At 41.3% G+C, this 20,849-nt stretch overlaps 1 protein-coding gene across 2 annotated transcripts in view; it reads right to left on the bottom strand.

Moving 5' to 3' along the window:
• RASSF8 (Ras association domain family member 8) overlaps positions 1-20,849 on the bottom strand; it is a 92,564-nt gene that overhangs the window by 6,620 nt on the left and 65,095 nt on the right. For both annotated transcript variants that reach the window (XM_084298225.1, XM_084298226.1), the window contains 3 exons: positions 16,703-16,896; positions 3,794-4,683; positions 69-213 (listed from right to left, as the gene is read on the bottom strand). In XM_084298225.1, coding sequence (XP_084154351.1) covers positions 69-213; positions 3,794-4,683; positions 16,703-16,805 — 1,138 coding nt within the window. In that variant the 5' untranslated portion in view covers positions 16,806-16,896. The remainder of the gene's footprint in view (positions 1-68; positions 214-3,793; positions 4,684-16,702; positions 16,897-20,849) is intronic.

Here is a 20,849-nt window from a genome sequence, read left to right as displayed (position 1 = left end):
GTAATGCAGCAGGTACACGTGTTGTCATCCCCTTCTCCCTCCCACCAAAACCATTCTGAGCATTGCACCTCTCTCGAGCTCCACATGTGGGGCCTCCACCTCAATGGGGTCTGCAGGCAGCACCGTGACCTTCGTTCCTGTTTGCTGGATAAACTGTTGGAGATTGACCTGTCGCAGCTCCTTTGTCAGTTGCTCCAGTTCTTGTTCCCTGTCCTGCCAGGAAAGAGAAAATATCTGCTGAGCAGCAGCAAGCAAAAAGCAGCATTTCAAGACTGTTTGCAATTGGACAACATGTAGTTCCTCCTTTCAAAGAGAAAACTTCTGTGTGTGTTTTATGTTTTGTTTTTTTTTAATTCAAATGCAAATGAAAGCATTGAAAGCTGTTTTACTCTTGCAATTTAGAAAGCAAGTCAATGCTCACTACTACTTCTTACTTGGGGTTACTAGTGGTCTATTTATATTGCTTTTTGAATGACTAGTGCATGTTTCTTATCACCTCAGAAAAGCAAATAAAAGTGTGGGGAAAAAAAAAGAGCAAGCTCTGCCAAAAGTGCCCATCACAACATGGATAGCTCATTTAGCTCTTCTGTTCCTAAAAAAAGAATACTTCCTCTCTCTTCTTGTCCTTTGCATTTTCTACGCTGAGTGTAAATTCTGATGGACAAAACTATCTCACTCTGCTAGAAACCCTAGCAGAGTGAGGCCAAATCCTGGCTAGTTATCCAACCCTGCACAAGTACGAAGGATGATTATTTAGGCTCTCCTTCAATGCTTTGTAATTCTTGGAATGATATGCAGCACCTACAGCTCCAACAGATGATGATAGTCTTGCAGTAGGATTTTTCTTCCACCCCAGACCCAGCTTCATTAGCAGAAGGCTGCATGGGGATGCCTTCAACAGCCAGGATGGGCTTTGCCTAACTGGCCACACAAGTGATGGGCTAGCTAGCCAGGCAGCACATCCACAGGCATTTCCATTCAGTGAATACTGCTGCACTCCCAAAATACTGTTTTGGTGACACAGGGAGGTTGGGTCACCCTTATTTTCTCTAATTATCTGGTGTAAGCAGAATTATATGTGAAATTACACAAGGACTGGGGGAGAAAAGCTTTGTGGATCTGTTGTAGAAATAGTCCCTGACAGCCCTTATTCACTTCAATCTTGCATCATGGTTGCAATTTAATTCTACAGTTAGGAAGAAAATTGACCAAAGTGATCTGATATTTAAATTAGGACTTTGCAAGTGTCAATGGCTTTGTCACTGATGCGTTTTTGCCTGAAAGGTTCAATCAACGCAGATCGTGTGGTTGGTCCCAACTCTGAGCTACACTTGCTTCCATTCATTTGCTATAAGCTTTCAGAGGAACTGGACTGAGAAATGGGATCAGGCCATCTCCAAACTTTAGGATAATTTTACAGAAAAATTCTTCAATTTATTTTAGACCTACAACTGGGCACTTAGGAGACAAAAAAAAATCTCACTTGTCTTTAATTACTACAAGGCTAATTCTGCAGTGCCACATTTTATGAGGTTGGAACAAAGTTGCCACTGAAGAGAATTCAGCTTAAAAAAATAATCACTGCAATATGCAGGGTAACAGAACATGATAAATAATTTGTTCTTGACATTTCTCAACTCTCTCAGGAAATAAGCTAAAAAATGCTAAGTATTGCCCCCAAATCCTGTTGATTTAAGATGTGAATTTAATATCTACCTGTGAAACCTTAGTGAGATCTTTTACTTGAAGTAGGATGGGGGGTTCTTTTTTTATTTTTTTTATTTTTATTTTTTTTTGATTGGTGGGTTGGTTTTGCATTCAACATCTTTCTCTAGAAAAAAAGGAGAGCATAATTCTGCATCTAATCCATAACTGAACATAGCCTCATATTTTGGAAAGCTATCTCTACTGGGGGGGGCGGGAGGATGGTAAAGAAAAGGAATGACATAAGAGGTAAGGCAAATCACCAGACATTTCTGAAAAGTCTACTAAAAATGCCAGCTGTGTTCTCATCACTTTCAGTATAGTGAACTAACATTTTCTTTCATATTGAAAGGTCTAAAAACCCCACCTCAACTTTTCTAGTTTCATATCAATTAGTTCTATCAGTGATAATATTATTTAACTTTCAGCACGCAAGAAGCTATTTCTCTATTCCTAGCTCCCAAAACTATGTAATACAGAGCTGAATTTATTTCATTCTGATCTTCCAGATCAATGCACCTTTAAGTTTACAACAAGCTTGAAAGACCTGAACTTACCAGGAGCTTCCATAAGAAAGTGAAAACCTTGCCTACAAAAGGAATGAAACACAGAACATTTTGAACATAATCATAGCCTCAGTGAGTGTTATTGAGGACTCAATAATTTCAGTTAGCAGAAATCTGTATGCATAATTTCTCTAGGCTAGAAAAATATGGCCAAAACTGCTTACAGTTTTCATCTGTTTTGCTTTAGGTGAAAAAATCACATTTTTCTCACTCATTTTGTAAAGACAACTTATACACACGTGGTTCTGGGTGCTCAGGAGTAAGGATGCAAAATCCCATTACATATTTACAGTGGAATTATCTGATTGCAACTGCAGCCCTGTGAAATACAGTGATTGTGAATCCCAGGAATACTGCCAGAATCACAACTCAAATGGATGTGTTGGTTCCTCAGTCTTATCTTACGTGGTACGTTAAAAGTCCAGGATTTGATCCCCAGAGTTACAATCTCTCCTTCACCTCTCTGCTAGCAGCTGTATTTCCATTTATATTTATTCTTTCGTGCTCTATTAAATTCCAAGTGATATCATCAGCTCTTGAAAGGAAGTAGAGACTGGATTCTCTTGTGACACGTGCCACAACTGCCTGATGTGGAGAGAAAATCCTGAACACTGGCAAGCTGGACAGGAAAAGGGAGATGCTGCTCTTTAAAACAATGTCCCTGTAAGATAGCAGCTGTTTTAACTCTTACATCCATCTACTATCCAGATGCTGCTTTTGGACTGTACTTTTTAATTCATCATCTTTGGTAGCAGAAATAACCAACAATCCGAAGTTTAGCTTCGGAAAAGGCTATGGTGGTGCCAGTTTCCCTGAAACTTAATATGATGCACTGATCTGCCAAGAGCTGGGGCCTAAATTCTCAAGTTATCTAACCCTAAATCAACAGGGGCTTGAAGACAAATGCTTTTAAAAGAGTTCGGCCAAGAGCACTATGGTCCTGTTCAGCACCCTGCAGTACAACCATCCCTCGGCTAGCGCTGAATGTGCTATTGTTCATGCAAGAGATGATATTTTTTTTGAGCTGTGGAACAATGCAGACTCACCAGCGTAACAGTGCTACACTGAGGTAATGAACACTCCCTCACAGCATGGCAAAGGGGCCAGATGCATTGCCATGGATGCGGCTGCATTGCCCTCAGCTACTTTGGCTGATACTAGCTCTGGTATTTTGCTATCACAGTCCACTGCATGGTGAAGATATGCTCTGAATGATTTCTCAGAGGTCACTGGGCAGTCAGTGAACGGCAGCAAACATGGGCTCTAACTGATGGGGAAGGAACTTAGCCTGCATGTGAATAAGGAGAGGTTGTCTGTGATAGATAAAATTAACATTGACTGTTCTTCAAAGCAATCTGAATCGCAATTTGAAAATGGAAGCAACTTTTTCTTCCTTTTACCCAAGTTCACCATAGAAAGTTTCTTATGCATTCCTTTGTCAGCTTGAAATCTGTGCTAGAAAAAAAATGTTATAATCAGGTTTTTGACTTCTGCTTAGCCATAGATAAAAAGGTTGTTCTTACCTGTAACCGTTTGGTAGCTTGGCCCAGAGATCTTTCTACAGCTTTGATGCCGTTTTCCAATCGTAAACTTTGCTGGCCCTGAATATCAATTTCACCTTTCACCTTCTCGATCTTTTCTTTGACCTCTTCTTCATTCACTTGGGATTCTTGAACTTCCCGATGCAACTTCTCCGCTTCGAGGCCACTCTCCATATTGTGGATCTGCGACACGTAGTCCTTCAGCTTGCTCTCGCATTCTAGGATCCTCTGCCTCATCTCCTGGAGCTGCTCCTTTAGCTGTTTCTCGTTCTCTTGCTCGATCTGCAGCTCGTTTTCCCAGAACTCTTCCTCCTCGATCTCTACTTCGTTTCTTTTGATCTTCTGCTCTAGCTTGAGGATTTCTTCCTCCAGACTGGAGTTGTACTTCTGCTCCCAGTACCGGATCTCTGCCTCGTTGGACTCCAGCTGCTTCTCAATGCACTGCAGTTTATCTGTCTGGAGGTGAATCAGCTTCTTCAGCTCTTCTGCCGTCGTTTTGCAGTTGTTGAGCACCTTCTGCTTGAACTCGGACTCCTTACTTTTACCGAAGATGTCCATTAGCCCCTTTGCCCCACCAGTGAAGGTCAGGGACTTCCTTTTCGGCTCCCTCCGCTTCATGGCTTTGTCATTTGGGGGCCGCAGCTTGGCCAGGGGTGGCAGGCTCTGCCGGTACAAAGTCCTCTCGGGGCCGCGAGCCACGCTGTCCGAGGTGGGCCTCTCACTCAGGGAGGGCCCGGTGCGGCGCAGGATCAGCTGCACGTCGCTGGCGTACTGCCCCCACTTGTTGAGCGACACCACGGGGTTCTCGTGGGGCGCCAGGTGCCGCTCGGTGTCCCGCCACTTCTCGATCAGCGCGTAGCGACCGGTGCGCCCTGAAGGGACAGGAACAGGGACAGGCGTCAGCGGCCGCGCCGCCAGGGGGCGCCGCCGCCCTGGGCAGGGCAGGGCAGTGCCCGCCGCCGGCCCCATCGGCGGCTCCGGAGGGCCCTTCCCCGACACGACCCGCGGGGCGCCCCCAAGGAAGGACGGACGAACGGACCGACCCACACCGCGCGGTCTCCGTCGTGAGGGCGAAAGCCCACGGCGTCGCGGGCAAAAAGGTGCCGAAAATCGACTGGTTTTAAAGCACGCGTTATCCCAGGGGATTTTGGAACGGTTCTGCGGTTAACGCTAGCCCTAAACACATAGTTTGCTATTTTAATGCCATACACATATCCACTGCCACGACAGGCCATCATTTAAATGGTAATTTATGTCAGCACATACACGCTTGAAATGCCAGTCATTTGTGCAACTATGAGGTGGGGGAGTTGGAATAAAGGTAATTTATCCATCTGATGTGTTTTGTTCACTTTCTCCACCTGCCTAGCCAGTGCACTTTCCCCCAAGGCACAGTCTTGGGCTGGAAGTCTGCCTCTGGCCTCCAACCATAACACTCGCACAGACTCCCCACCTCCAGTCCGTAGGAGGCAAGCTCTGCCACACCAATTGACACATGGTGTAGCCCCCTAAAATCTGCTAGCATCAGACCAGCCTTAGAAAGAGCTCCCCAGGAGAACGGGTAGTTTGCTGGAAATGGCTCCTCTGATCTCACTTTCTCACAATTAGTTCATGATGAAGACAACAACAAAAATCAGCTTGACAGGCACAATCTAGAAAGCAGATTGCTTTGGCTGGTGGATCACACCAGCAATAGTTAGCTGGCCAAATAAGAGGCCAAAGCATCCACATTCACTTCCAAGTTATGAGTGAAAGCTCAAAGAAGATGCAAAGATTTAAATGATTGAAGTCAGCAAAACAGGGCAAGCAGCATGGAAACATTCCACCTCCCCTAATGCCTTATAAATAAACGACTTGAGGTAAGCACTGGGGAAAAATAAAAGTCTATTGATAAACATACTACTGTGCTTAGCCCACATTTTCAGAAACAGATCTAAAAGTTTACTGTCATAAACTACTTCAAAACCAAGTTTATTATGCCAAGATACAAAGTCAGATGTTATTTATTTGTTTGTTTCACCAACCCACAATATTGTTCATTGACCCATTAAGATTTATGGTTTGTAGTAGGCATCAGTGTTATTATAGGAAAAATAAACCTAGTGCTGTTTGCCACAGTGTACTAACAATAAAACCCCAAGGAAGAAAAATGAAATAAAAGTGTGCTACAGATCCTAGGACAAAGGTTGTATTTTCCACTCTATTTTGTTAATCTTAAAAGCTTTCAGCTTTCATCTTGTAATCATGGTAATGCTACTAATGTTCTTGTTGTGTCAGAAACAGCCAGGTTCAAATAAGTCTTAAAATTGTAATTAGAGTACCACTAGGGGAGTGGTCAGCATGCAAGTTCTATTCACTTTGCTACTAAATGCACTGCTTAAAAGAAACATAATAAGAGGCAAAATAGAAAAGGGGGGAAGGGAATAAAGCTAGCAATCTCAACCAAAAATGAAAAAGGGAATTAAGCAAAGTGCTTGCCAAGAACTATTTCCATCTTAGATCAGGATTCCAAATCAACATGCAGTCCTAAATAATGAACTCCATGCTGAAGAGCCACATAAAGGAAAGTATTTAGTAAAAGTCATATTTACACAGTTCAACAGCCACACCTGGAGTTCAATACTAGTCTAAAACAAAGCTGTCCTCATCTGAGATCATTACCTAGGTTTACTCTATTCAGGCTATTTATGACAGTGTTTAACAATACCTAGAAAACCACAACAGTGATGTTTGCTTGCATTAGAGGGGATTAATTCACAAATTAAAGGGTGAGTGAGCTGATTCAAAACTAATGACAGAATATTTAAGAATACAGGTATCCTTATAACAAACTGCTATTTTTGAAGTGCTACCACTAGCAAGGAGAAAGCAGGTTGCTTTGATTGTTGACAAAGAACAGTGCAATGCCTGTATGCTGCTTCTTGTCTTGTATGTTGTCCAAAAGCTTTCTGAAACAGACTTGTTTGTGTTTATGCAGCACCTGGCAGAACAACTCAGCCCTTCCTTATTCACACAAACCTTATTTAAAAAATGAACTTGTTAGTTTTACTTATGTTATGTGCCTCACATAAGCAACGTACAACATACATTAAACCATACGGTGTTTTTACAAGCTATATATTCCATACATTTAATCTCATGCAGATTTATGAAGTATCTTCAGATAAAGCTAGATAAGCAATGGAGCAGACTATTCAAGAAGCTGACACAGCACAGCTTTATTGTACCAACGTTCACAGCAGGTACATGCCTTGTTAGTGGATCCCTCACAACGCCTGAAAACAAACTTTTTTAGAATGTATACTATTAAAACACATTAGATGATTTTTTATTATTTTTTTTTAATACTTTACCAAAATGCCATACCAATGAGAATGGTAGAGAAAACAATCCAGTCAGCGCAAACCAAGCACCATCAGTGCTGTATTCTATGCTTTCCTCCTCAGAAAACAATGATTCAGGGACTGGAGAGAAGCAGAGAGCCTCTACATCCCATTCACTGCCCAACTAGTTCTCATTAATATTCTGTGCTGGTCTGCTGAACCTGACATGGACCACGTAACATTGCCATCTCAAAACAGTCATCAAGAATTCATGTCTGTTTTGCAAAACAATGGATTACAAACTATAACAAAGTATGTATATATTTACATACATAAAGCACCTTGCATCTGCAGGAAGGGTCAGTGTCAAGGTTAACAGGTTAAGTTTATACCTAAAGCTACCTTGGCATGAAAACTTATCACAGGCTCTATTAATAACGGAATGTCTTCAAAACAATCTTTTATTTTAAAAGGGAGAAATAGATCAAAAAAGGAAATATGGACTCCAGAACTCTGACAGCCTGCAGTGAGTCTGGGTACACTGTTTTGAACTCAGCTCTTTCTAATGCTATCGGGTATCACTTGAGCCATTAAAGAGCTCACTACAACCAGTATCCTGTACTAACCTCTGCTTCTCTGCACAGCCAGACACCACAGATTTCAATGCCCATGTCATGTGCCTGACTGAGGTAGTCTTAGTTTGAGATTGACCTAATTTGGTAATTTAAACACTGATTTCATTACAATGAACGGTGATTAAAATATTGAAACACAAGAACAATATAATAGAGCATTTCTTTTTAGACTCTCAAGGGATGGACTTCTTAATTACACTCCATGAATATAGTAGGACACACAACTATTATTCACTTTAAGCTTCTCCATCTGCTTTAATATTTGCAGCTGAAAAAGAACACATGAACGACTATTTCTGCTGTCAAAAATGAAAAATGAATTCAAAGGAAACTAGTAGCAGCAATGTTTCTCATGCAACACTTTTGGAAGGATTCTAACTTGAGAGGTCTTCAATACTGCTTTTCAGTACAGGAATGAATCATCCCTTCACCCCTTCCCAAAGGGGCATGAACCTTTACACAAAAAGCATTTCAGGGACAGGCGCATCACTGCATGCAGGTAGCACAATATACCGTGTAAAAACAGAGCTCTTTGAATTACCGTTCTAGTCAGGCCATATGAGGTTATTTCAATAATTTTAATAATGAGGTTATTTCAAGCACAAAGGCTCATCTTTTCTTTAATTGTCTTTTCTGCTTCATGGCTAGGACCTACAGCACTGAGTCAGTACAGGCAGGTGAGGCTTTGCTCTGGTCTCAGATTACTTCTGGGAAGGGTAGGGAGACAAGCACTCATTCCCCATGGGGAGGGACCTCTCCTTCCCTACGGAATGGGCCTGAGTGGGCAAGAGCAGGCCTCTGTCACCAGAGGCCACACAGCTGCACTTCCAGCTTCCCCTCTTCTGACCAGAGCTCTGGGAGGCACTGATGAACACACCCTCTCCCCAGTCTGGGCCTTCTTGGCTTCCCACAGCCCCAGGCAGGATGCTGTCTTCCTGAACAAAGCAATAAAAAAAAAGAATTGTACATGGGGAAAATTTTGCAGGCACTCTTAACATATGAAACACTTCAGAGAAAATGCTCTGCCTTACCAAGGGACAACATCATCAACTCCTGAATCTTTAATGGCTCTAATGGAAAAGTAATTGGTGGCTATTTTAATAAACCCAGTATGATTTGAGCTCAGTATCTGTAAAATATGAAGCTCACATTTCATGCACTATGTGATACTTAACATCCATAGCAAATTTAAAAAAAATCATTCCAGCTACCTCAAAACTCATTAAGTACACAAGAATAATTAGAAATATTAAAAAAAAAAAAAAAAAAAGTCTTTAAAACAGAGGTTACAGAGTTTGTGTTACTCAGGTTTCTTAACTCATGCCATATTTTGCATACGCATGTATCCATACCATAGAAAACAAGGAAAATCAGAGTGGGGGTCAAAGTCCTAGTAAAACATGCCCACAGAAATATATAAAATATATTTCATACATAATGACAGTGAGGCAGTCTACTTGGTTCAGTACGACTAGCTGTGCTTGCAATGCATTTGTTTGCCTTAATCAGGCCTGAAGCCTTGGTTTATTACTGTTAACCTTTCTCTTACATGGGGTATACAATAATTGATTGCAATCTGACAAGACAAAGCACTTGAAGTCATCTCATCCATCTAGCTGCCTTTCATCTAAGCACCTCACAGTAATCACAGAATCACAGAATTTCTAGGTTGGAAGAGACCTCAAGGTCATCGAGTCCAACCTCCAACCTAACGCTAACAGCCCTCCACTAAACCATATCCCTAAGCTCTACATCTAAACGTCTTTTGAAGACTTCCAGGGATGGTGACTCCACCACTTCCCTGGGCAGCCTGTTCCAATGTCTAACAACCCTTTCAGTGAAGAAATTCTTCCTAACATCTAACCTAAAACTCCCCTGGCTCAACTTAAGCCCATTCCCCCTCGTCCTGTCACCAGGCACGTGGGAGAACAGGCCAACCCCCACCTCGCTACAGCCTCCCTTGAGGTACCTAAAAAGAGCGATAAGGTCACCCCTGAGCCTCCTCTTCTCCAGGCTGAACAACCCCAGCTCCCTCAGCCGCTCCTCGTAGGACTTGGTCTCCAGGCCCCTCACCAGCTTCGTCGCCCTTCTCTGCACCCGCTCAAGCACCTCGATGTCCTTCTTGTAGCGAGGGGCCCAAAACTGAACACAGTACTCGAGGTGCGGCCTCACCAGAGCTGAGTACAGGGGGACGATCACCTCCCTCGCCCTGCTGGTCACACTGTTCCTGATACAAGCCAGGATGCCGTTGGCCTTCTTGGCCACCTGAGCACACTGCTGGCTCATATTCAGCTGACTATCCACCATCACTCCCAGGTCCTTCTCTGCCTGGCAGCTCTCCAACCATTCCTCTCCCAGTCTGTAGCTCTACTTGGGGTTATTGCGCCCCAGGTGCAGGACCCGGCACTTGGCTTTGTTGAACTTCATGCAGTTGACCTCAGCCCATCGGTGCAGCCTATCCAGATCCTCCTGCAGAGCTTTCCTACCCTCGAGCAGATCGACACACTCACCTAACTTGGTGTCATCTGCGAACTTACTGAGGGTGCACTCAATGCCCTCGTCCAGATCATCAATGAAGATATTAAAGAGGACCGGCCCCAGCACCGAGCCCTGGGGGACGCCACTAGTGACTGGCCTCCAACTGGACTTGGCTCCATTCACCACGACTCTTTGGGCCCGGCTATCCAGCCAGTTTCTAACCCAGCGAAGCGTGCGCCAGTCCAAGCCAAGAGCAGCCAGTTTCTTGAGGAGAATGCTGTGGGAGACGGTGTCAAAAGCCTTACTGAAGTCAAGGTAGACCACATCCACAGCCTTTCCCTCATCTACCCAGCGCGTCACTCTGTCATAGAAGGAGATCAGGTTCGTCAGGCATGACCTGCCTTTCATAAAGCCATGCTGACTGGGCCTGATCGCCTGCTTCCCCTGCAATTGCTGCATGATGACTCTCAGGAGGATCTGCTCCATGAGCTTTCCTGGCACTGAGGTCAAACTGACAGGCCTGTAGTTTCCCGGGTCTGCCCTCCGGCCCTTCTTGTAGATGGGCGTCACGTTTGCTAGCCGCCAGTCGATTGGAACCTCCCCTGATAGCCAGGACTGTTGATAAATGATGGAAAGTGGCTTGGCCAGCTCCTCTGCCAGTTCCCTCAGTACCCTTGGGTGGATCCCATCCGGCCCCATCGACTTGTGCACATCTAAGTGCCGTAGCAGGTCACCAACCAGTTCTTCATGGATAATGAGGGCCACATCCTGTTCCCCATCCCCTTCCACCAGCTCAGGGTACTGAGTATCCAGAGAACATCCGGTATTGCCGCTAAAGACTGAGGCAAAGAAGGCATTGAGCACCTCCGCCTTTTCCTCATCTCTTGTAACTAAGTTTCCCCCCGCATCCAGTAAAGGATGGAGATTCTCCTTAGTCCTCCTTTTTGTGTTGATGTATTTATAGAAACGTTTTTTGTTATCTTTAACGGCAGTAGCCAGATTGAGCTCCAGATGAGCTTTGGCCTTCCTAATTTTGTCCTTGCACAGCCTCGCTACTTCTTTAAAGTCCTCCTTAGTGGCCCGCCCACTTTTCCAAAGATTATAAACCCTCTTTTTTCTCCTAAGATCAAGCCACAATTCTCTGTTGAGCCAGGCCGGTCTTCTTCCCCGCCAGCTCGTCTTTGGGCACGTGGGGACAGACCGTTCCTGCGCCATTAAGACTTCCCTCTTGAAGAGCGCCCAGCCTTCCTGGACCCCTCTGCCCTTCAGAACCACCTCCCAAGGGACTCCACCAACCAGTGTCCTGAGCAGCTCAAAGTCAGCCCTTCGAAAGTCCAATACAGCGGTTTTACTGGTCCCCTTCCTGGCCTCGCCAAGAATAGTGAACTCCACCATTGCGTGGTCACTCTGCCCAAGACAGCTCCCGACGATCACGTCCTCCACCAGTCCTTCTCTGTTTGTGAAGAGAAGGTCTAGCGGGGCACCACCCCTGGTAGGTTCACTAACCAGCTGCGTCAGGAAGCTATCTTCCACGCTCTCCAGAAACCTCCTAGACTGCATAATAATGCAGTCTAGATAACATAATGCACTTATGTTATACCGATTTCCTAAATATGCAAAGCAATGCAGAGCAAAGATGGGGAGGCAGTTTGGCCCAGGTCAGACAGCAAGATGTAGCAAGCTGATAAACCAGCCCAGGTCTTTGCTGCACGTGCCACTGCTACACTAAACAGACCACATCAGCAAAGGTGGCAACAAATCACCCCACCCAACCACCCTGTAACTAGAAAACCATGAAGTTCACATGAGCACGCTTTGGGACCACCACCACACACTGCTCTCTTGTGCTTTCTATCATCTCTATCAACATTGCTACTTAAACCAGTAGAAAATGAAAAGCTGGGGTGAAAAGTTACACAGGTTTTAGGTGATTCTCAGCAGTACGCTACATGATTAATCCAATGTTTGAAAACTTTAGTTTGTACACAACAAATACTATTCCCTTTTTCTAACCCCCCTCAAACTCACTGCTATGATTCAATTCAACCTCAGATTCTTTTTACTCAGTCTTTGACAGCGAGCTCTGGCACTTGCTTTAGCAGAAATTGTTTGGAGAAGGGGTGAACATAAAAAGAGACAACACTGAAGTGGCATGATTTTTCCAGATAGAGCTCTGGCTGAGCCTTACAATGCTGTAATGCATATTTAAAACAGCATGAATAAGTCTTTGCTTTATTTTCATAAATGCATCCAATTCATCTTCAGGAAGAATACTCAACTACAACAACAACAAAAAGTTGACAGCTGCATTTGCTTAATTTTGAAGAGAGACAGCTGTACTGCTGTTCAGCAAGGCAAACCAAAATCCACTTTGGTTTGAAATTCAAGATTCACTTCTGTAGACTACAATATTCATTTTCTAGGAACCAAACATGTCATTAGGGGTACAGAAGACACACTCCAGTCTCCAGAAGGGAAGGAAATCACAAGAAATGCAGTAAAAATCTTCATGGGGCTAGAACTGGAAGACCACCACTTCTGAAGAAACAGGACAAGTGTGTTTGTGGCTGCTCCATTCATCATCATATTCCCTTGAAAGAATATTTATTTTTAAGATCTGAATGGAAAACAGATAGGAAAAGGTTGCTTAAAAAAAAAAATAAAATACTGTTGTTAAACTACATCTGTCTACACTAACTTCCAACACAAGTAGCTCACAATCTTCAGCATGCAGCCTGTTCCCCCCCCCCCCCCCCCCCCCCCCCAGTATTTTAGTATTTTGAGAGGAGCCACCATGCCCATACACATCAGGCTGTAAGTTTGTATACAACTTTGTGAAGCACTGAGTGGATTCACCAACCATCTCTTCACACATGCAGGTGAAAAAAATCAGTAACTTTTTCACATATCTTTTTCAGTGGACCAATTTAAGAGGAGAAATTTAAACAAGCAAGCAAAATTTATATGAAGCTGTTTTGGCACAATTTTCACTGAATGCACTGAAGAGCTAGTGAAAGCAGAAAAACAGGCAGAATTTGCTGTCAAATATACATTTTAAAATAGACAGCGATGGATGCGATTTAAAAAAAAATCTCTCCTGACAAAAGTATTTTTAAAACAAGACCCACAGTTTTCCATTTAATCTGTGCACTGTGGTACACTCTTGCATTATGTTGAAGTGTTGAAGCCTTAGTTTTTGATGACAAAACAACCTTTTCTTGTATTTAAGGTCAATTTTCATCTTACTTCATAATCTGCAAGCAGCTTGAATTAAAAAAAAAAAGTGTCCCTGAATAAAACTCATTAAAGGTAATATCAAGTATTCTTCAAGATACCAGTGGGAGGAGAATTCACTCTCTGCAAACTTGTAACCTGATAGTTTTATGACTTAATTGAACAAAATTCCAGGGACCCTCCCTCCAGCTAAGGCATTTCTGGAGACTGTCTCTCTGAGACACAGAACATTATCCAAAATTATGTCTGATTACTATTATTCTCTTCCTCATTTGTTAAAATATATGTGTGTGTTTTTGTTTGTTTGTGTTGCTTGTTTTTTTTTAATCGGCTTTGCTGGAATCACCAAAGAAGATAATTCTATTATTTTTTATTTATTTATTTATTTATTTACAAAAATTAGGTTTATTTGAGATTTAACCTTTAGCTTCAAGCATAACGAAAACTGAAAAACTAATTTGTACAGAAACTGGGAGTACAATCATTTGCTATTCCTCAATGATAAAGAGAAAGGCAAAAGGGGAAGGAGATCATCATGCAAGAAGAAGAAACACAAATGATATCCATCAGGAGTACAGCCTCAAAGGAAGAGCCATGCAGACATTTCCACTGAAAGAGCACTAGTGACAGAAACTAATTTGTAAGTAATGGGTCAAAGAGCATTACATAGGCAAGTTAAGTGACAGAACTCCTATTCAATGCCAAGGGATTAGGCTATACTTTGGCTACAGGGCAGAATCTTATACAAAAGTGTATAGCCTAACATGACTTGCTGGACTTGCTGCTTTCGTTTGGTTAAGATGTAGGTTACTACTGACTTCCCATGATATCAGAGAAGAGCTGGAACGGAAAGAGATTAAAACTTTTTTTTTTGGGGGGGGGTCTTCCCCTACAGTGGGAGATCAGGAGAAATGTATTTGATCAAGTAGCAGAACAAAGCACGAAGGAAAAAAACAAAACAAAACAAAACACACCACTTCTTAACTGTGAGTGTGACCAGTGTGACCAAACCCTGACACAGGTTCCCCAGACAGGTTGTTGATTCTCCATCCTTGGCCATACTCAAAACCTGACTGAACATGGTCCTGAGCAACCTGCTCTAGGTGACCCTGCTTTGAGCAGGGGGCCTGAATCAGATGATCTCCAGAAATATCTTTCTAGCAGAACCCATTCTATTTATTTATTTTTTAATTTTATTTTTCCTATTTTTTAATAAATTGTACAGCTTTATTTTTTTTTTTTAATCTCTAGAACAGAGGCAGCTTTAGTTTGTCCATGAGAGGCTTAATGAGCTGCAGATGTCTTCAAAAGGTACTGACAAGTATCTTTGGCTTGTGCATTCTTCAGCAGATGTAGCTGTAAAATAAGTTAATTTGCAGATATTCCTGCTGCTGCACTTCAACACAAACAATATTATCTATTGCAGTTCATATTGCAGGTTCAGTGAAGGTTGTACTGTTGGGAGGTCAGGGATTGCATTGTTTAAGTCAAGAACTTAACAATATATCGTAAGAAAAATAAAACAACAGGAGCATCAGAATAACTTTGCAGACAGACTAACAGGCAGACAAAATAACACTGAGTCCTGCTAAACTATGTGACTGCTGAAGGAGCCAGACTGAGAAGCGGAAAATAAGATCAGAGCCAACCAAGGAGAAAGCCAACTTAGACTGGCTACTTTCCACCACCAAATGTCAGGTGGGAGCTAAACGAATACATTTTAATAGCTTCCCATTCAAATTTGAGTGACAGTTATTCCTGGTAAACTGGTACATACAAGCCAAATCAAAGAAGCAGACATATGGTTGCTTTTCTGATAAATGGCCTGATAGGAGGGTTGGGAAAACCCTATCTGCCAAAGACATATAATTTATATGGGTGTTTAATATTGTCCAAGCAGCCCCACTGAGAAGCTGGAATATGGTTACTCTAGGTGTTTTCTAGAGAGGATATTTGCCTAAGAAAAGATTTTCCAAAGTTATATGACCTGGAATTATCTTAATTTGGCTCTGCTTGCAATTGAAATTTATCTCCACATGGAAACAGAGTCGCATGCCCCAAGTGAACTGGTGATGTGTTATAGAAAAGGAAGTCTGCTCAAATGACAAAAACTGTGTGCGTTTCCAAGACTGACAGAGTGTTTTCAGAATTCAAGCCAATAACTGAGGGCAGGAAAAAAAAAAGACAGAAAAGAAATCACACGGAAGAAGATAAGAGTATTGTCTAGAATTGGGATCCTGACATTTTTGTTTTCTGGGTAAGAGGAAAAGGAAACAGGATGAAAAAGGATGAAAGAGATACTGTAAGTAAGGTAAAGAACAGAAAAGGCTACCACAAGCACTTTTTTTTTTTTAATATATGTGATGCTTTTTATAGCACTAGGAAATCATCATCCTAGCATAACTATCTTTAAAAATCTACAGGCAGAAAATGAGATATGGAAGAAAGCAATTCACAAACTGATTAGGAATAAGTGAAAATCTGCAACTAATACGAACAGTAAAAGCACACTTTACAGTTTTCCACTGGATGCGAGATTTTAGAGAGATACTCTCAACCACAGAGAAAGACCTGAGAAGACTGAAGACAGCACTAACAAGACTCTTCTTTATTGCTCTGGAGCTTCAAAGATGATTGGTTTGGCGTTGTTGATTTTGTTTTATAAACTGTTCAGCAAATAGCTAAAACTGAACAAACTTCAAGTTATCCTTTCATTAGTATCAAGTTATGTGGAGTGCAGGACGAAAAAGGAACCTGAAAGATATATTTTAATGATCTATACTATATCCAATACAGCTACATATTCTTTCAATGTGTATAATTTCAATTAACATCACTAGCTTGTGAAAACCAATCAACTGTTTTGCATGGCTTTTATGTATCCTTGGTATTCAAAACATCGACAGTTCAGCACTTTCTTTACTCCAGACTGTATTTACAATGACAAACAGCAGCATATAATTATTCAGAGAACAAATTCTTACTGAAAGTTTACAACTTTCTTTTTTTTTTTTTTTTAATTATTATTATTTTTATTTTAAACTTCTCTCTAGCAGGTTAAGAAAACCCAAGGACAGCAAGTTTACTTTGCCTTCTAAGACACTACAAGGTTATTTCATTGTGCTTTATATGTTCATGCTCTTCTGAGACTCAGTACAACCCCACCACCCCTTGGTTTAGCTTCACCCCAAACCCAAGGCATCCAGCTGACAGTTACTTACCAATAGCTTGAGCAAGGGCTATTACAACTTCCTGGCATGTTGTGACTTCGGTGACCCCACACACAATTCTCTGGACTCCATCCACCCATACCTTGAGCTCCATGGTTCACCAGATCATCCAAGAGCCATGAATGCAACCCAGTCAAGTCATACTTGCAGCTACACAAGAGATAATGCAAGTCTTCTCTCAGAAGCTAAAAGAGAAAAAAAAAGTCCTGGTGTTTATAGACAGGGATTACCAATTTAAAAAGTGTATAAATTCAGCTCAGCATCTATTGGGTAGAAGAGGTACATGGTCTCATTTCTTTAACTTAATAGCAGGAAACCATTATCTCTTGCTTTGGCAATCTCTACATATTCTGTTCTTTTAGACTCACCAGAAGTTTCATTACAGTTTATTTCCTAATGTATTATAAGTTATGACAAAAAGAGCACCAACAGAAATAGCATCAAATAAACAACTCCAAGGTAAATCCATAAGTTTCCAGTAAGAAGTGCCCTCCTTCCGTTACATATTGCCTGGATGTCTCAAGGGAATAGTTAGAGACATGTCAGGTCAGTAATTCCTATCAGGTACAGCAAAACAACATCTTTGATTACAGCCATCCTTGAGTGTCCCACCTTGCTCTCCATACAGAAGTAGTTGAGGGTTCCTAGTACCATGTAGAAAATGCTAGAAAACCCAGAAAGGAAAGAAAGCAGAAAGATCGTTTCTTTCTCTCTAGAGCAAGGAGGGACATTGGGAAAATGCTGTGGAGGTACTTCCGTGCTTGCCAACATTGTGCTGATTCTGTAAATTAGACTTTGGCTTAAACGTTACCCTGGGCTTTTCCACATGCACTGCAATGACACTAAACCGAAAAGTAAGTTATGCAACATAGTCTATCCAATTCTTGCTTTTGAGTATGGTTCTACTGCCTTCAGTGAAATAATGCTGAAGCTGTACCAATTAATATAGTGAATTAGCTCACAATCTCACTTAGAAGAAAATTCCCAATGTTTGCAAATGGAAAAAAATAGTCAGTGCTGCCTTTTTTTTTTTTTTTTTTTGAGAGACAAAAAATGTCACGATTCCAAAAATCTTTCTGCACTCAATCAAACGTCTGTGCACAAAAAAAAAAGTTATATCTACGGAACTAAGTTACAAACTAGCAATCAACCATTTGCTCTCTTCTTTTTTTATTTTTATTATTATTTATTTATTTTTATTTCCAGAAACATGAACATATTCATTATGTTAAAACACTCAAGTTTTGTCTAATGATAACATCTAGATAATTGCTGATTTGATCCCTGGAAGTTTTGTTCCAGGCTCAGCTCAACTAGGAGCTACTTTTGTTCTGATTAAACAGATCCACCTGGATTACAGGTCACAAAAGTTAGTTTCTAGCTGGAACCGCTCAAATGCTGAACTTCAAAAATTTTGAAATAAAAACTCCAAGTATAACGGTCTATCTAAAAACAAACAAAACCACCAAAAAAATTTTTTTTCCTTTTAAAAAACTAATGAGATGCTTGCATTATTTAAGCAGATAGGGGAAAATAAGGCATGATAATACAGTAAAGGAAGTTCATGCAATCAGGTAATCCAATACATGTAAAATTATAAAGCTAAAGAAAATATTTTTGAAGAGTTAAATTCCAGAGAAATGAACAACACAGAAACACAGTAAAAGAAATCTGAAAATTAGAGAAGATTAGTAAAGACAAGCTGGGTAGGGTTACACAAAAAAAAAGGTAATCTGATGATGATAGACTAAACAGAACTGCACCTGGAGGGAAAAATTTAATACAGTTCATTTTACAGCCTAATCAGAACTGCTTTCTCCTAATGAAGTCAACATCTCTTTCTGCATGAAAAAGATGTGCTAGCATAACCCTCAAGCTACAACAGAAAGGTTGTTTCCCTTCTGCAGCCATCTACATGTACTCCATTCAGCGACTGACAAGTATCGATGCATAGCCCAAAAGACCTCTTGATCTTCATCTGACAACTTGTGACATTCAGCAGCAGCACACCTCAAACACTGCAAGGGGCAGAGCAGTCAAACCACATCAGCAGGACAAGATTTAGTGGAGAAGCACTAAATGATCCTGCTGTAAAGTGAGTATGCACACCAAAATCCCTGTGCAGAAGTATCCTTTTTTAGAAAACAAAAGAAATCTAAATCCAAATGTACAAGTAAAGCTTGATTTCAAATAATTAATAATTATTTAATAATTATTAATAATATTAATAATAAGCTTGCATAATTAATAAATGGAAAAATGATCGCTTTTGAGAACACCAGTGTATACAGAAGTTTATTCCTTTGAGACATTAGTGAGCACCCGAAAACCCAAAGAGGTCAATAGTTTAAACAAACATTTTCCCATGTAACATGACATACTTCAAAGAAAATGACTATCCACACAAGTTTGAAAAGTATACAAATACAGAAACTCTTCAGTCAGGTAAGTCAGGCCATTTTAACGCACCAATAAACTAGCAGGAGAAAGTATTTCATTATCCTGCAATCCAGCACTGACTGAGAAAACACATAAGAGGCCCCATCAGTGACCTCCATTGTTTATTCCTGGAGAAGCTGTCTTCACAAATAAACAGACCTCACATTCCATGCCCAACTGTAAGGAACTTTATTAATTAACTTAATATCTTGCTGAAAGTTGAACAGTTCAAATTTACTGGCACCAAACAAGCCATCTCCCCATGTGACAATACACACGTCAGCAAAGAATCTGACAGCTCTAATTGTTTTTCTGTCCGTCAACATCCAAAGTATTATCTCAATTTAGCAAGCCAGCAAGTACACTTCCCCCCCAGTCAGCACACACAGTGGCCTTGCATTCAGTGCAGATCAGTTTTAGTCATCTGTTTTTCTAACATCCACCTTTAAAAAAAAACTGAAGAGAGTCATCATTTAATAACAAAATATTTGCTGACACTTCCAGTTTCCAAAGCAGCAAGTAATCTGAACAAAGCATCTTTGAAACAGTCCAAGCTTAGGGAAAAATATTCCCATTAGTTTTCTTAAAGGACAAACACTTTCAATGGACTAAATAGTAATGGTGAAACCATACAAGCAGCTTGCTGTATCACCTTCTGTCGGAAAGGTGATTGGGACCAACATGTAGGACTGAAGGAAAGGACAGCGTGACTCACCATACTACTGGTATTCTTTCCCAGATCTGTCAGTCACAAAAAATGGAACGTGAATAGACTTTAGAAACTTAAAATCTGTGTGCTGAAGTCACTAGGTCTCATTATAGTTTCTAAGCAAAGAAAATCTATAAAACAGCAAAAAGACCATCTAGGATTAGTTTGGTTTCTAGGACTGTTCAGTAAAGTTTACAGAGAAGACTGAAAAACAAGATCTTTTGGCCATATGTGTCTCTCTGCTTCCCAATTATAACTCCATAAAACTTTTTTTTTTACTAGCATTTGTTTTTCCTTCTTACATATTCAATTCTTTATTTGCTGACAGTTAACTCATGTACTATGAATAGCTTCTTTGCCTTTTCACTGAGGTCTCTTCTGACCGCCCCAAATAATTTTTCAAACTAAAGCTTGTGCCGAAAACATACGTCACACTTTTGCAATACAGAAGGCAAAGTAACTCACCTCCAACAGCATACAATTTTTTTCTCTAAAGCAAATGGAAAGGGTGGGGGAAAAAAAACACCTCACTTGAGGTTTCGCAATACTGTAAGTTCAAAATCAGTTCAACTTACACGTAACTTCTTGTTTTAGCAATGATTAGGAATAGAAAGCTAATTTACTGAGGAGAAGCACACAAGCTGAAGTCTGACTCTGATCACAGCTTTCCCCTCTCACCCCATCCTTCAGTCACCAGCTGTCTAGTGACAGGTATTTCCGACTGGAACCAAGCATCTGAAATTGGGCAACCCTCAGCTACTGCCTCCCCTGCCCATCTCCCCAGTGGGTAGGTACCTTGCCTGCAACCTCCTCAGCTAGCCGTGCATTATGCAATTTTTCCCTAAATTCTTCCTTTGTCCTGTTTGGCTCAGATCTTGCTCTTTCAGACATTTGTTCAGTTTTCTAAGGGAAAGAAAGCTGTAGCGTACGTATATATTACACGCACACAACTTGGCTACCTCTTCACAGCTAGTTTACAAACCACAGAAA

Source organism: Netta rufina (assembly GCF_964035555.1).
Source record: "Netta rufina genome assembly, chromosome: 1".
Classification (NCBI taxonomy): Eukaryota; Metazoa; Chordata; class Aves; order Anseriformes; family Anatidae; genus Netta; species Netta rufina.
Note: the sequence above shows the minus strand (reverse complement) of the source record. Positions and strands in the feature narration are given on the sequence as shown.